This window comes from Trichoplusia ni, chromosome 18 (genome assembly GCF_003590095.1).
Source record: "Trichoplusia ni isolate ovarian cell line Hi5 chromosome 18, tn1, whole genome shotgun sequence".
In the NCBI taxonomy this organism is placed as follows: domain Eukaryota; kingdom Metazoa; phylum Arthropoda; class Insecta; order Lepidoptera; family Noctuidae; genus Trichoplusia; species Trichoplusia ni.
This window is the reverse complement of record NC_039495.1, coordinates 670,459-686,233: the sequence shown is the minus strand read 5'-3', so window position 1 is coordinate 686,233 and position 15,775 is coordinate 670,459. Positions and strand designations below refer to the sequence as shown.

General features: G+C 37.3%; 2 protein-coding genes and 1 long non-coding RNA gene across 9 annotated transcripts in view; all 3 read left to right on the top strand.

Annotated features, from left to right (window-relative positions):
* Positions 1 to 6,319, top strand: part of LOC113502961 (neurobeachin) — a 363,451-nt gene extending 357,132 nt beyond the window's left edge. For all 7 annotated transcript variants that reach the window (XM_026884732.1, XM_026884730.1, XM_026884728.1 and 4 more), the window contains exons 44-53: positions 25 to 144; positions 388 to 607; positions 770 to 1,080; positions 1,540 to 1,690; positions 2,104 to 2,265; positions 2,625 to 2,754; positions 3,129 to 3,262; positions 3,672 to 3,868; positions 4,200 to 4,351; positions 4,665 to 6,319. In XM_026884732.1, the coding sequence (XP_026740533.1) occupies positions 25 to 144; positions 388 to 607; positions 770 to 1,080; positions 1,540 to 1,690; positions 2,104 to 2,265; positions 2,625 to 2,754; positions 3,129 to 3,262; positions 3,672 to 3,868; positions 4,200 to 4,351; positions 4,665 to 4,755 (1,668 nt within the window). In that variant the 3' untranslated portion in view covers positions 4,756 to 6,319. The remainder of the gene's footprint in view (positions 1 to 24; positions 145 to 387; positions 608 to 769; positions 1,081 to 1,539; positions 1,691 to 2,103; positions 2,266 to 2,624; positions 2,755 to 3,128; positions 3,263 to 3,671; positions 3,869 to 4,199; positions 4,352 to 4,664) is intronic.
* A 3,976-nt stretch (positions 6,320 to 10,295) lies between these two features.
* On the top strand, positions 10,296 to 15,079 carry LOC113502978 (40S ribosomal protein S3). Its single transcript, XM_026884761.1, has 4 exons — positions 10,296 to 10,408; positions 10,711 to 11,014; positions 14,300 to 14,520; positions 14,870 to 15,079. Exons 1-4 carry the CDS (start codon positions 10,376 to 10,378, stop codon positions 15,041 to 15,043), a joined length of 732 nt encoding a protein of 243 aa, XP_026740562.1. The 5' UTR covers positions 10,296 to 10,375; the 3' UTR covers positions 15,044 to 15,079.
* Positions 11,021 to 12,348, top strand: LOC113502980. The gene is made up of 2 exons (XR_003401398.1): positions 11,021 to 11,832; positions 11,943 to 12,348. It is a non-coding gene; the product is annotated as an uncharacterized LOC113502980 (long non-coding RNA).
* Positions 15,080 to 15,775: the final 696 nt, after the last annotated feature.

Sequence of the window (15,775 nt, the reverse complement as noted above, 5' to 3'; positions counted from 1 at the left end):
GATGTATTTTTATTATTTTTTCAGGAGCCAATGACGACGATGTTCCTCGCGCTACAGGGTGGCAAGTTCGACCACCCCAACAGGCTGTTCTCTTCCATCGCTATGTCGTGGAAGAACTGCCAGCGGGACACCTCTGATGTTAAGGTATCATATAACATAACCAAGCAAATTGTAACAACAATTAATATCCTACTTAATCTACTTACTCCTAAGCTTAATTATCAGAGTTAAGAGTTGGAAATGTTTCTCAAATAACGTAAGATATATTTATTATAGCAAGATGGATTCGTTGTATCGTTTGGCCCTCTATTGGTGCCCAACTTTACGATGCCAATTTGATGGTGGGCGAAAAAGGACGATTTCATGATATATCTTATTCTTCAACAGGAACTAATACCAGAGCTGTTCTTCCTCCCGGAGATGCTGGTGAACAGCTCTGGCTACCGGCTGGGCATCCCGGAGTCCCCCTCCGGTGACGTCATCCTGCCGCCCTGGGCCTCCTCCGCCGAGGAGTTCGTGCGCATCAACCGCATGGCGCTGGAGTCCGAGTTTGTCAGCTGCCAGCTGCATCAGTGGATTGATCTCATATTTGGCTATAAGCAAAGAGGTTAGGGATCCTATACTATGTATATATCAGAAGTCTTACCAAACAAATTGCCGAAGTGTTCAAATATGCCCCATATTATTGTACTTTTTATTAAAAACTTCTTACAGACTACAATGTATGATGAAAATGACCCTCATCATAATGCAAATGACTCTTCCCCAGGTCCCGAAGCGGTCCGTGCGACAAACGTATTCTACTACTTGACATACGAAGGCGGGGTCCGGCTCGACCAGATCACGGAGCCTGTGACTCGCGCCGCCATCGAGGACCAGATCCGCAGCTTCGGGCAGACGCCGGCGCAGCTGCTGAGCGAGCCGCACCCGCCGCGCGCCTCCACCATGCACCTGGCGCCGCTCATGTTCGCGGCCGCGCCTGATGACGTCTGCCTCCGACTGAAGCTGCCTTCGAACGCCGCTGTAGTACACGTCTCAGCTAACACGTACCCACAATTGGCGATGCCGGCTGTTGTCACGGTAAGATACGAAGAAGGATAGTCTAAACTGGTTATAAAATATCTGAATTCATGTCAAAGACATTAAATCAAATCAAAGTCAAAAAGTTTTTATTTCAAATAGGCCATTTTCTAAGCTCTTTTAAAACGTTACAATAACGACTCTAGGTGCGCGGTTCCAAGGTGTCAACTTCCTATTTCCAAATTACTCAACTTTCTGTACCTAATTTCTTTGTTAAGAACTATTTATAAGTTTTTGAGTTATTATAATCAGCAATGAATAGTAAAAACATTCACGTTTTACATTCGATTTTAATATGAAACGCGCGACCTGAACGTATTTTAATATTGCTCCAATACATAAATATTTAAAAGAAAATACAATTTAAAATTTTCGATTTATTCCATTTTAATTCGTCTCCTCATATACTTTGTATGTTATACTCGAAGTGATAGTATAGTATGTGTATGTATCCCGCAGGTGAGCGCGGCCCGCGCGTTCGCGGCGCACCGCTGGGCGGGCGGCGGCTGCGCGCACGCGCCGCTCGCGCCGCACGCGCCGCACGCGCCGCGCCACCCGCCCGACCACGCGCACCACCCGCACCACCCGCTGCTCATGGACCCCGTCTGGGGTGAGACACTACCTTCAAACTATACCACATTACCAACACATTGATAAAAAAATACATGACAGTTTTCTTCCTCTCAACCATCGATTCCCTCCAACACCCAAGATGTTCTGCTTCCAAATGCCTGATTGTCTGATGTCCTATTATGCCTGGTGAAGCTACGGTGGCAGAAGCTGTTTCTAATTAGCTGCTCCTTTCTCAGGTCTGCTGGATGGGATTTCTTAAACAAATAAGCATTGGATATGAAAAGAAACTTTTCTGTGAATTTTTTGTTAAATGAAATTAAGAGAAGGAGATCTAGCCCAACCATCTTTGCAAAAATATAAACAAATGCAAAAATGTACATACAAAAAGAAGAAAGGAAGTTAAACATAACATCATAGTATGATATACAACAAGAACACCTTTCCTTACAGCGGCGGGCGGCGCGCAGGCCCTCTCGCGGCGCCAGCTGGGCGACAACTTCTCCCAGCGCGTGCGCGCGCGCAGCAACTGCTTCGTGACCACCGTGGACTCGCGCTTCCTCATCGCCGCAGGCTTCTGGGACAACAGCTTCAGAGTCTTCTCTACCGAGACTGGTATGTGTCACGAATTTTATTGACAATTTATTACAATTAAACTGACAACAGTCATTTACTTTACTGAGTCAACTCCAATATTATTTTCTGTTTATTACATAACTGAGTTTATGAAAAGCTATGTTATATACCTGCTATAAAATTAATTCGATCGCTAAGCTATCCCTTTCTATTGACTTTAACTTTGATGTACGGTAGTCACTTTTCATACATATTTCGACTATCAGTGCCTGATGGCAGAGAAACTATGAGAATTGATTGCCAATTTAATCCTGAAATAACGAAAACTTTAACATTTTTTGGATAATCTGTTAAAAGTACGTTTTAATTTTTAATGATGTATCTTTTCTTGTCAATAGCAAAAATAGTACAAATAATATTCGGTCACTACGGCGTGGTGACGTGCGTGTGTCGCTCGGAGTGTAACATCACGTCTGACTGCTACATAGCGTCCGGGTCAGAGGACTGCACTGTGCTGCTGTGGCACTGGTAAGGCAGAATCTACAACCTTGTGATACTATGTAATATACTATTGGAGCTGAAACTAAATTCTAGTAAAACAATTCGATACTTTTTCCCCTTTTATAAATGAATTTAAATCAATTTCTCAAAAAGCGCTTAAAGTATTTCGTCTCCGATTTCATCTTGGTAGAAATTCTAAAAAGGACAAATTATTATGTAAAACTGCAAAAACGTTAACATTATAATTTAATTCTGGCTTCTTCACAGTTTCCTCAAAACGGATGCTCTTGTATTACCATCCCAAACAGTCATGTTCCGTTTGCTAATACTTCTTTGGTACTACTCTTCAATAATGTAGCATGTTGCATCCAAAAGTAACTGCAACATGATTTCCCCCGCAGGTCAGCCCGTCACGGCGGCATCGTGGGCGAGGGCGAGACCCCCGCGCCGCGCGTCACGCTGACGGGACACGACGCGCCCATCAACGGTGTGCTGGTCTCCGCTGAACTGGGGCTCGTCATCTCATCATCAGTCAGTGAGTATCCAGAGGCAGTTCGGTTGAAATTGTAACAGTGGAGATTACTCTTGGCATAACTTTCTGAGTTGTGGTTGTATGCATGGTATGCACGAGGTGCACTTTCGATCTCTACGCAAGCACAGTAAAAATGTGGCTTTTCAAAGACGAACGGTGAAGGAAAACATAGTGAGGAAATTAAACGGATTCCAAATATTGGAATCTGAAATCGGCAACCCGCAGTGAGCTAGCGTGGTGACTAATGTTCAAACCTTTCCTATACGGGAAGAGGCTTGTGCTGTATTATTTTCCATCTTCACGATTCCAATTTGTTCACATTAAATCCAATTATGCCTGAAGCTAATCCAAACCATTCCTCTTAAAAAATCCTACAAGCAACATGTCCCTAACATGTATGTTCGTGTGGCAGACGGCCCAGTCCTGATCCACACGACGTTCGGCGAGGTCCTGCGCGGGCTGTCGGCGGCGGAGGGCGTGTGCGGGCCGCAGCAGCTGGCGCTGTCGCGCGAGGGCGTGGTGGTGGTCGCCTACGCTAAGGGACACCTCGCCGCATTCACACTCAATGGCCGCCGGCTCAGGCACGAGACGCATAACGATAACTTCCAGGTTCGTACACTTTCCTTACCTCGACTGTGTTGTTATTGGACCTTTTCTTTAGGGAAGACTTTATCATCAAAATCATCGGAGTGTTTTTTGCCTTATTGCCGGATACAAAACCGGATTGCTACTGCAGATTACCACAGCTAATATTTGTGGACCAGTCGAAATTAAATATCACAGTTTATATGGATGAATTATAGAGTAAAAATATTGTTTGCTATCTGTTTTCACTCAAAAGGCTGGACCAATTTTGGTAACTTATTGTAGCTGCGACTAACTTTACCCGGGTGATAAGGCAAACTAGTATTGAATATTTGTAACTGGGTGTGTTGCGCAGTGCCTGGTGTTGTCCCGCTGCGGCGAGTACCTGGTGTGCGGCGGCGACGCGGGCGTGGTGGAGGTGTGGCGCGCCTTCACGCTGGCGCCGCTGTACGCCTTCCCGCCCGCCGGCGCGCCCGTCTGCAGCCTCGCGCTCTCACACGACCAGAAGTATGACTTCTTATACTTAACAACAACACTTTTTACTTAGAATTTAATTTACTAAATTCCCACGTTTTTATATACTCACTTTCTTGTATGTTTGTTTGTTTGTCGTTCCGGTTCGAATTTTGTAATTGCATTTTAAGGCACCTCTCGATAAGCTAGCAGGCTGAAAACGCGGCTGGACTTGTTTTGGTAAAATTTTAATGGAGTGACATTTGAAAACATGTTTTTAGAAATGTTTTTATCAACATTTAACTTTTATAACTTGACTGTGTTCAACATTATAAAACTACAATTTCCTATAATTATCTGTTTCCAGGTTCCTGTTAGCGGGTCTCGAGAATGGCTCCCTGGTTGTATTCCACATAGACTTCAACAGATGGCACCACGAGTACCAACAGCGGTACTAAGCGGTGCGCTATCCTAGTTCATAATATTAATGAAAATAATTCAATTACCAGAGCGACATGCTTGTACCATACGACGCGGCCCCATGACTCAAATTGATCACCTAGGTTACTAAGGCAATGTCAATTTCGTCAGATAGCGTCAGATGCTACAAGTCTGTCTTAGGCTTTACCGTTCGCAGCTAGTTAACGATGTTAAGCTCAGATTAGGCGATAGAACGTAATAGAATAAGGCTATTACGATAAAACCGCCGTTCTTCACTATTTTAAATACAAATCGTCTAAACGCGGGTAGTTCGAAATTTTTATATAGCCGGCTAAGCTCAACATGTACTAAATTAATTTATATTGAGATTATATTCTCTAAACGGCGATCTACTTATATAGCAAAGTAATTAAATGCGTTGGATAGTGAAGAACAGTGTTATTAATACTAAGTTCATTGTGGTTGTTTCAATACAAGACGTCGGTCACCAATTATGTTTAAAACCACCACACTGGATAAACCTTTAAATTATTGATATCTTGTTGGGTTGTAAAAACGTTTTCGTCACACTAATGCTGTATTGGATGAAAAAGGTAATTAGCAAGTGGCAAGTAAGTACTTAATTAGTCTTAAGTTACATTGACATTCCAATGATTTTATTATGATTTATTTAGCAACAATTAATTGTATTAAAATGTAAAGATATATTTAAATCATACGACTTCAAAACATTCCATATTTATTTTGTACAGATCTATGAAATTTCAATTTATTTTATTTGAAGACTTTTTGAGTGTAATCGTATTTATAAATTACTTATTTGCAGTACTTATATATTGTAATATTAAGTCAAAATGAAGTCGCATTGATTTATTGTCATTGTTCCACCTGCCTATTACTATTGGCTTTTGGGCCTCGACTTAAAACATATAAATGTTGCCAACGCAAATAAATTACTTAAACTATAGATATTTTTGTTTAATGCAATAGTGTAGTTCATAGAGTGTAGTAAATATACAGTGTAGCGCCAAAGGTTGAAGGAATATGGTTGTCTTGTCTGAAAAATCACTTCAATCTTAATAAAACTCTCTGCTGTATCGTAGTCCTTCAGGCTTTGGCCGCCAATACTAATGTTGATTTTTATTACGTGAAGCAATTAATTTACAATAAATTATTTATGTAGTGCCATAGGGAAAGATAAATAACTTTACGCAATATAGTGTGTTTATGATTTTATTTATGTAACTAAGATCTCCTGTTGATGACGTCCATTTTAGTTTTTTCGAGATTTTATCTGTATTATTTATTTTTATTGACTTTGCAAGTGCAATATTTTCTTACTTATAAATCACTTTCTATCTAGCTATCTTAATTGAATATATTTCGAAAGTATTTAAATTATCAATCGTGCTTGCTCTATCCTTCATTCCTAGTTATTTGAAATTAATTGAAACATTCCTATATTTTACTCTTGTGCTATTTTAATGGTGGTGGGTAAACAAGTACTTAATTTTGATTATTATGATAAATAATTGACGTTGTTGTAATTATTTTTGGTTTTTATTAAATGGTTATAGCGAATTATTTTGTTTCTTTTATTTTACCTTATTCCATTTGTATTGCTGTTAGTAGTTTTGGAGTTTGTATCCTGCTTCTTAGCCATACATTAAAGCATGCTGGTAGTAACCAATCCTGCAACAACTCCATTTCTTACATTTTATCAATATAGCATTACTGTAGTCGATCGGCGGTACAACAGCGCGGAAGTGCCAATACTGTAGACATTTTCGCTAATTAAACTATGTCAATATAACGTTAGGACGAGTTTAGACTATATTTGTAATTATAAATGCTACATATAGTTGTGTTACGGCTAAGTGACGTCACAGTTCGTTACAAAAAGCATAGTTTTTTACGCATACGTCGTGTGACATTGTATTTAATAAACAAGCAATTATAAACTATATTTTTGCATCACTACGCCAGCACCGCTCCTTCGTTCTGTGATTTAGGCTTAAATGCACACCTAGACATACGAAAGTTTATTCTTCGTCATTTTCCTATTTCTGTGCCAAAACTAAAATTAACAGTAAAATATGAGAGACAGATCAGTGACTATATACTACAAGACTACTAATAATTCATTCATAACTATGCTTCAATCGAACTACTTCCTCCTGACAAACCGGTACCTTCACTCGATAGTACTTGTAATATGAACGGTTTAACAATTTCGCGGTAAAGAGGATTCTTCTAGTTTTAGATAAAAATGTTTTCTAGAAAAATTCTATAGTCGAATTATTCATGTAGTTATTAGATAATTGTACAAATGACTTGAACCCTTGAACTCACGTCCCTCTGTAGCCGTAGCGTACCCAGTTACACGTAGATCCTACCTCCTATTTATTAATCTAGTCAACTAGTTGTCTATGCTTCTCCTAGAATGTCTTTTTTCTGTAGTTGTCTTTTGTTAGTCCTTTTATTTCAAAACTAGCAAGTCCTTGCCTATATCCTATAGCTTTCTGGTTTTAGATATTATTTGTCAAAATTCTATAACATAACGCTGTGGCTTTAAGATACAATTAAAATTATAACTAGAATATATAAAACACTTTTCGAACCACCTGTACAGAGATGTAACCTAGTTACTGCAGTTTCAGTGTGATCAAAAAGATATTAACTTCTATCCCTGGCACTGTCAAGAGTATAAATTCTTTTAACTAAATCACGCGACTCCCATTTTTTTTTATCAAACACACGCTACACGCAATTCTGTCCATTATTAATAAGATTAAAGATATAGGTCGTGAATGTTGGATTAGAATAAAAAAAAATTACGTTTTTATTTAGTAGGTTAAGATACACCTTGTATAATAATTATCACTGTCCATTTAAATGTAAGCTACATCAATTGTAAGCATTGTATCTAATTATAAAAGTTGCTAATTTAATTCAAATTTATTATAATCTTATTTTTACCGACGCTTCTATTTCAAAATACGTAGATAATCTAGTTACATGTGTTCGTAATTTTACAACTGGCAATAAACATTGTTCAGTCAACTATTTTGAAACTAGTATTTACTTTGAATTACACGGCTGTTTGTTTCAAAACTTGATAGTCCACGCATATAAAATGTATGAAACCTACTACCGCCTTCGCTCTAACAAAGATATCGCCTAGTGTAACGACGTCATTACGTTATAATTAACAATATAACATTGTTGAGCGTACGATAGTAATATAATACCGATAAACTAGACTTAGTAATTGTAGAATATTGTAGTTTCGCAGTAGGCTTAGTTTGATGAACGCGATCAGCATTTTAATAAGTATTTTGAGAGGATTACAGTTTCGTCATGATTTCAGAGTAAATGTAATTCAAGTGCTACTGACCACGCGCCGCGATCCGCTTCAGCTTGCCTAACGTACTTCTGCTCGATAGACCCAGTAGCATTTGAAATTAATAGGAAATAGTTAAGTTTTAGAACTTGTCTGTTATTTTAGCATCTTCACACGATGCAGTTTGTTATAGGATGTATATCCGATTTATTTATGTGTAATCTGTGTTTTGTAATGTTAATTGTATTTATTATTTAGTAGAAAATATGGAATCGGTGTAGGTACAAATACGAAATTGGTTTCCCGCGCTAGGACGCTCATTTAAATAATCTATGATAGGAAATAGATTCGTTAACTTGTTCAACATTGTTATAATTAACATTAGTTAATGTTTCACATTCCCTAAATTGTAATTCTATGTGCACATGCTTTTTCAACTAACCACTGATTAAAATTTATAAATGTTCGACTGTTCTTTGTAATTTTGTCTATGTTGTGCAGGACTCATTATTTTGCATGACAAGTCTACTTTGGATAATTTAAACATTAGGGCAATATTGTCCATAAATAAATTATTGTTATGCTAAGTATATGGTGCGTTTGTATGTAATGAAAAGATCTTGAGTAATGAATAAATTGCATTGAATAAATCTGTGTCATTATTTCAGCACCCTTTTCCAAACCCATTATATGCAACACTAACGACCTGCATACCTTGTCTTTAGACATTTAGACTTGGTAAAAAAGAAATCTATTTATATTTGTATCTCTTTTCATTTGAAGGATAGTTTCATGAAAAGAGACCCGGTCGTTATTAAAGGCGTACACAGGACCAACGGCAAAAGGATTCTTGGGAACTTTAATCAAATATGGTTTCGGGCATCCGCCGCTTTTTTTGGTAAGAGGAGACCGGGTAGTGTCAGATTCTTATTAACTCAAACTAAACCCCCGTGCTACGTCATCTGTGTCCGTGCTGCATCCGTGTTCCGCCGAGCAGCACCACCAGTACACTTTCTAGTGTTGGGTGCAGGCTGACGTGGAAAGAGCGACGCCCTCCTCGCCTAATTCTGGGACGACAGTAAACCATCCACCCGGCGCCATAGGAGAACAGACGTTGGTCGTGGAGGGTCCAATAAAAGTATTGAATCAGTCCTTCGTATACTAAAACATAAACACTTAATTCTGATCACGGACTGTGGGAAAAACGGAAAAACATGTAGTACAAACGATGGGTGCACAAACCTTCATAATGTTATTTATAAAAAGACAATAAAATCTTGTCTGTTATTATGACGGTGGATGATGGACGATAAAAAAATTGTGATAAATGTGGAATGATGGATGCAGGATGATGGATGCAGAATGATGGATGCAGAATGATGGATGCAGAATTATACAATACTAGCTGACGCAGCAAACATTGTTTTGCCTAGATATAGATGTTAGCCGATTCTCAGACCTACAGGATACGCATATAAAATTTGGTAAAAGTCGGTTAAGCCGTTTCAGAGGAGTACGGTAACTAACATCGTGATACGGGAATTTTATATATTAGATGTAGAATGATGGAAGCAGAACCTTTCTTGCAGATCTGCCCCAACTATTGATCTCAATAAACAAATTTGTTTTAATATTAAATATATGCAACCGACTTCAAATAAAAAATACTGAGCTAAACTTAACGAAATAAGGGATTTTTTAGGTAAAATGAAAAAAGAATAAAAAGTAATAGGTTCATTCAGTCCGAAGTTCTGATGTAACAAACAAAAAAGTTATATAGACTTGGGAACTCGACCTTTTAGAAGCCGGTTGAAAATTATAAAATTTCGTCAAAAATGGGACTGTCACGCTGTTTGATGATGTGACTTTTGTGAAGTTCGAATAAAATTTAACAAAAACGTCATTGTTAAATAAAAAAGCCTTTTAATTTAACTTGAAAAAAATAGCAAGCAATTAATATTGAAGTAGTTTGCATAAGAGATAAGCAAAACTCATTACAGAAATCCCGACAATCGGAAAACAAGGATTCGCGTACAAAGACATTATTTTGCTCGCGTAAGAAGAGTGAATAAAAATACTTATAGTTTCATGTTTGTTTTTCTACTAATATTCTTAGTTATAAGTAGACTAATTTGATTTTCTTTTAATTTCTGTAACATACAAATTAATTTCAACTTATACTCTTATAATTCATTTAATGACAATGAGTACAGACAATTTCCGAACGAAATCGAAATTGACATTGACGTTTGTATAATCTGTTTCCGGCCTTTTCCTTCGCTCCCGTTGCAATCATGGCGGTGAACAACATTTCCAAAAAGCGAAAAGTACGTTGAATTCAGTGTTAAATAAGTTAAAATACATGCCACAAAATATTTAACAATATCTGAGGAGCCTATATAATGAAATAATGGGTTTGATAAAGTTGTGAAACTTGTGATGATAGTGGATATTTCAGTACTTGTCATCTGCACTTGGACATTGTGTTTTCTATTGTGTATTATAGCATTGTAACGTTAATGTACTAATTCTGTTAATTTCCCTCGTGGTTTTTATATTTACGAAGTGTGTGGTGGTAAATTTTGTAAAAATGCCATGACCAAAACATAACCTCTCGGTGAATTTGCAGTTCGTCGGAGACGGAGTTTTCAAGGCGGAACTCAATGAGTTCTTGACCAGGGAGCTTGCTGAGGATGGCTACTCCGGTGTGGAGGTGCGCGTCACTCCGACTCGCTCGGAGATCATCATTATGGCTACCAGGACACAGAGCGTGCTCGGAGAGAAGGGTCGCAGAATCCGTGAGCTGACATCTGTCGTTCAGAAGAGGTTCAACATCCCTGAGCAGTCCGTAGAGCTGTACGCTGAGAAGGTCGCGACCCGTGGTCTGTGCGCCATCGCCCAGGCTGAGTCGCTCAGATACAAACTCATTGGAGGTTAGTTATGAAGATAATACTACTTTCACCTGTTTTGAGGTTTACCGCTCCATGCTTTAAATCGTTATCTACTAAGATACTAGAATCCTACAGCTAAAGTTAACAGAGCCAAAATTTTACTTTGACTGAACACACATGTATTTTTGTTTATATGAATCAAAACTATGACTATCATCCAAAGTTATCAATTACCGCCAAATTTTCAATGGAATAAGTGTAGGCTCATCATTATATGTGTTGTAACTAGGGTTGCCAACTATACTGTTTAAACAGTATTATACTGTTTTTCACTAAATTATACTTTTTACTGTTTTACAAAAAAAAAGTATACAAAAATACTGTTTTCAGCATCGAAGCAGACGCTCAAAAATTTTTTTTGTCAGACAGAGGGCGCTCACTGCGCGCTCACTGCTGCAGCTAAAAACAAATCAAATCACACTAAGTTTCTGAACGAATCTGTCACTGTCAGTGTGCCTACTGTCACTGTCAGTGACAAATATTCAAGACTGTCAGTGTCATGTCATTCGTGTATGTTACAATTACTACTACGTTAAGTTCGTTATCAATATTTAACCGTTTTTTTTGTGTGGAGTGAACCCTGTAGTGATAAGCTTAGTGTACAAAAGATGGAAAGTGATAGTGACACTACTCCTACAACGCCAAGAAAGAAAGCCAAACTATCGAAGGTAAAGCAAAAATATAAGCACGAATGGGAATGCCAATATGACTGGTTAACGAGTGATCCACTGTGCGAATATAATGCTAAATGCAAAATGTGTGCTTTAACATTTACAATTTCTCACGCAGGTGTTGGGCAGGTTCGGAACTTTCGTTTGCATCTTGCTTGATTTCCACTTATCAATTTTTGCTTAAATAATAAGATATTTTAGGTAACTATTTTACTATATTTCGTTTCCGTTTTTTTTAGGTTAAACAACACTTGACCAGCAAAAAACACCAAGCAAAAATGGAAATGAGAAAATCTAGTGGATTGTTACAAAAGTTTTTTCCTAAAACTTCTGCTTCTACATCAGGCTTGTCTTCTAATGAAGATACCAAGTTAGCAGCGGCTGAGTTAGCGATGACATACCATACTGTCAAGCATAATTTATCATACAATAGCCAGGACTGTAGTATCAAATTAAATAAGATTATCTATGTTGATTCCAAAACAGCCACTAACTTACGATTGGCTAGGACAAAAATGGAGGCATTAGTGACCGAAGTTCTTGGCCCACATTCCTTGCAGTCTGTTATTGATCAGTTAAATAAAGACAATGTATTTTACTGTCTGCAAACTGATGCCTCCAATAAAAAAAATATTAAATTGTTTCCTCTGGTAGTTCAATATTTTACCCCTAAAAGTGGAATACAACAAAAATTAATTGATTTTTTATGAAAATCCAGATGAATCTGCCAATGGTATGTTTTCAGCAATTAAAAACTCCTTAGAGTCTTTGGAACTTCCTTTCAGTCAAATATCTGGTTTTAGCGCTGACAATACTAATGCAAATTTTGGACATAATCATTCATTATATACAAACATTTTAGAGGTTATTCCAGATTTAATAAAAGGAAATTGTCATGCCCATATTGTACACAATTCAGTGAAACATGCTATGAATTGTTTAAATTATGACATTGAGAACATTATATTAAAAATCTATAGCCATTTTTCTGTGTCAGCATGCAGAAGAGAAGAATTAAAAAGATTTGTAGCACTTGCTGAAGGAGAGTTTCATGAAATAAAACGACACATAGGAACTCGTTGGCTGTCACTTTTACCAGCGATTGATACAATTTTGCTTAATTGGATACCAATTTGTAATTACTTTGTTGATTTGGATGTTGACTGTCCAATGGTTATTCAAAATTTATTAATGTTAGATGATAATGTTAAAAATAAAGTTATTTATAGTTACCTTCTGTATGCTAGTCATATATTAAATGTTTTCAATAAAACAATTAAGAAATTAGAAGGAAATGATGTAACAATTTTAGATGTTTATAACACTATGACTGGTTTAAAGACTGAGCTAATTCAAAGAAAAAATGATAATTATTTTGGCCATGAAACAAAAAAAGTTTTAAATACCATTAGAGAGTCTTCCCAAGAAGTTTTTAATAGAACTATTAATAACTTTATACTTTTTATTGAAAAGGCTAATTTGTATTTAGAGAAATGGTTCGATTTCAGTCAGACTAATTGGCTTTCTTTAATTAGCTGTTTGTCATTGAAGTCTGCAGTGACATTTGATCATTTTGAGAAAATTATAGATAATCTAAATTTATATAGACTCAATATTGGTATGGATGATTTATATTCAGAATTAACAAATTTTAAAGTAATTTATGAGAAAATATCAGAAGACAAAAATTTTACTGAAATGAGTACTGGCCAAAAATGGAGCCATTTATTAGTTAACACTGCAGAAGAATTTAAAAACATTACAAAAATAGTCTCATATCTACTTTCTGTTCCCGCCACCTCAGCATTTACTGAAAGAGTTTTTTCAGTAATGAATGCTAAGTGGCGGGATGATAGAAACAGAGCATCCATCAAATTAATAAAAAACGAGCTCCTCATTTATTTTAACTTTGATATAAATTGTGATGAGGCATATGAAATTTTTAAAAAAGATTGTGAATTAATACGTTGTGCGAGAAGCTCAAAAAAATATGTATTTAAAGCAATAAATAAATAAAATACTGTTCGTTTTTCTAAAATACTGTTTGATAATCTTCATAGACCTGAATATACTTTTTTTCTTGTAAAAAAAGTTGGCAACCCTAGTTGTAACTTTACTTTTAAAACGATAAGTTCACTGCCCTTACATCCTATGAATTGGTAATCATGGTAGCGTGCAAATTTACTAGTTGAACCAACCATGACCTTAATGTAATACCTATGCCTAAGCTTATTTGGCATGCAACAAGTCTCATTATGCTTTGGCAGCCTAAAGTTACATCTCAAGTAATAAGTAACACTCATTCAGAAACAGTAAATAAAAGATAATCCAGAAATGAACACAATGAATTATAATAGATAGTAAAGGTATTTTAGATTGAAATAGTAGTTGTAATTTTTATCGATTTGGTAATTGTAATTTAACTATTTATAAATGTTTATGAAATGTAGGTTAAAAGCACCACTATACAGAACCTGTTATGAGGAGCCAATTAATTGGTATAGAATCTGTGCATGTGTGTAAGTTATTAAGCAAGAAGAGTTAATACTGAAAACGAAAAATTGTAAAAACCTATAAAAATATTTTTATTTATCAGGTCTGGCTGTACGTCGTGCGTGCTATGGTGTCCTCCGCTTCATCATGGAGTCTGGAGCCCGTGGTTGTGAGGTCGTCGTCTCTGGCAAGCTGCGTGGTCAGCGTGCCAAGTCCATGAAGTTTGTGGATGGCCTCATGATCCACTCTGGTGACCCCTGCAATGACTACGTCAACACTGCCACACGACACGTGCTTCTAAGGCAAGGAGTGCTCGGAATCAAGGTAACTAACCTTCCATTTCATAGTTTATAGATAGTTTGACTACAACTATAAAATTTTCTTGCAAAGAAGTATTTTTATGTATACCACAATATCAGGGATTTCATGTTTCTCAATGACTTGAGGTCTAATATTTGTGGCAGATTGAATCAGCTTGTTTATTGGAGGGCTTGTCTGTACAGGCTCTGGTACGGTGCAAGCTGGACATTACCAATTATGTAAAAGAAAATATTTATGTTCTACTGACAAACTGTCAATTTAACATTACATTACAGTTAATATGAAAGTTAGAAATAAGTCGACGAAAAAATGCTGGCATGTCTTTCCTAATATCGTTATTTTGTATCTGCAGGTCAAGATCATGCTTCCGTGGGACCAACAGGGCAAGAACGGCCCGAAGAAGCCTCAGCCAGACCACATCCTGGTGACAGAGCCCAAGGACGAGCCCGTCCCGCTGGAGCCCACTAGCGACGTCCGCTCGCTCGCGCCGGCGCCGCTGCCGCAGCCCGTGCCCGCTGTCGCTTAGGTCATAAGCTAATTAATAAAAAAAAAAATGAAAACACTTTTCTCTTTCACTATACTACCTTATATCCTTGTGGTCAAAAATGCGTGAAACCATGGAAGTAGTTTCGAAAGAAGACAGTTTCGCAATACGGACACTACTATACACATCGTGTAGTTCGTTACCTTCTTTCAGACCTGTAAAAAGTAGGTTGGGGTAAGGGAATACTTTATAATAGGGTAGATAGACACTGAGGGCAAAAAACGACGTTTTAAGAACTACATTCATTCCGGAATGGCTATTAAATTGTGAAATCGTGTTTAAGCGAGTTCACACTGAATTGGACTACCTAAATGTTCGCTAGTTTATAATGTAATGGTTTACACGGATGCGCTGTAACAGCCTAAGATCACGACGAGGTGGCTTTACATATTATACACGATACATTTTCGAGATTGAAAATTAAATCATTTACTCAAAGCAGTAGCATTCTTTGAAGGTCAAATCAGATAGCCCAGTCTCGCAATGGCGCAACAATTCTGTAAGATTCGAATAAATTTTAATCAATATAAGGGAGACTATTGCTGTAGACGAAATTCAATATTGCGCTCGTTGGAAAGGTTCACAATATGTTAGGACGTTCTGTCAATTTAGTTTGGTCATACAAGCACAGCACGATAGTGACGACTAGGGCTGACTTGGTTATTTCTCCCATGCTAAAAAAAGGCAGAACGTACCTTAAAAAAAAATGAAATG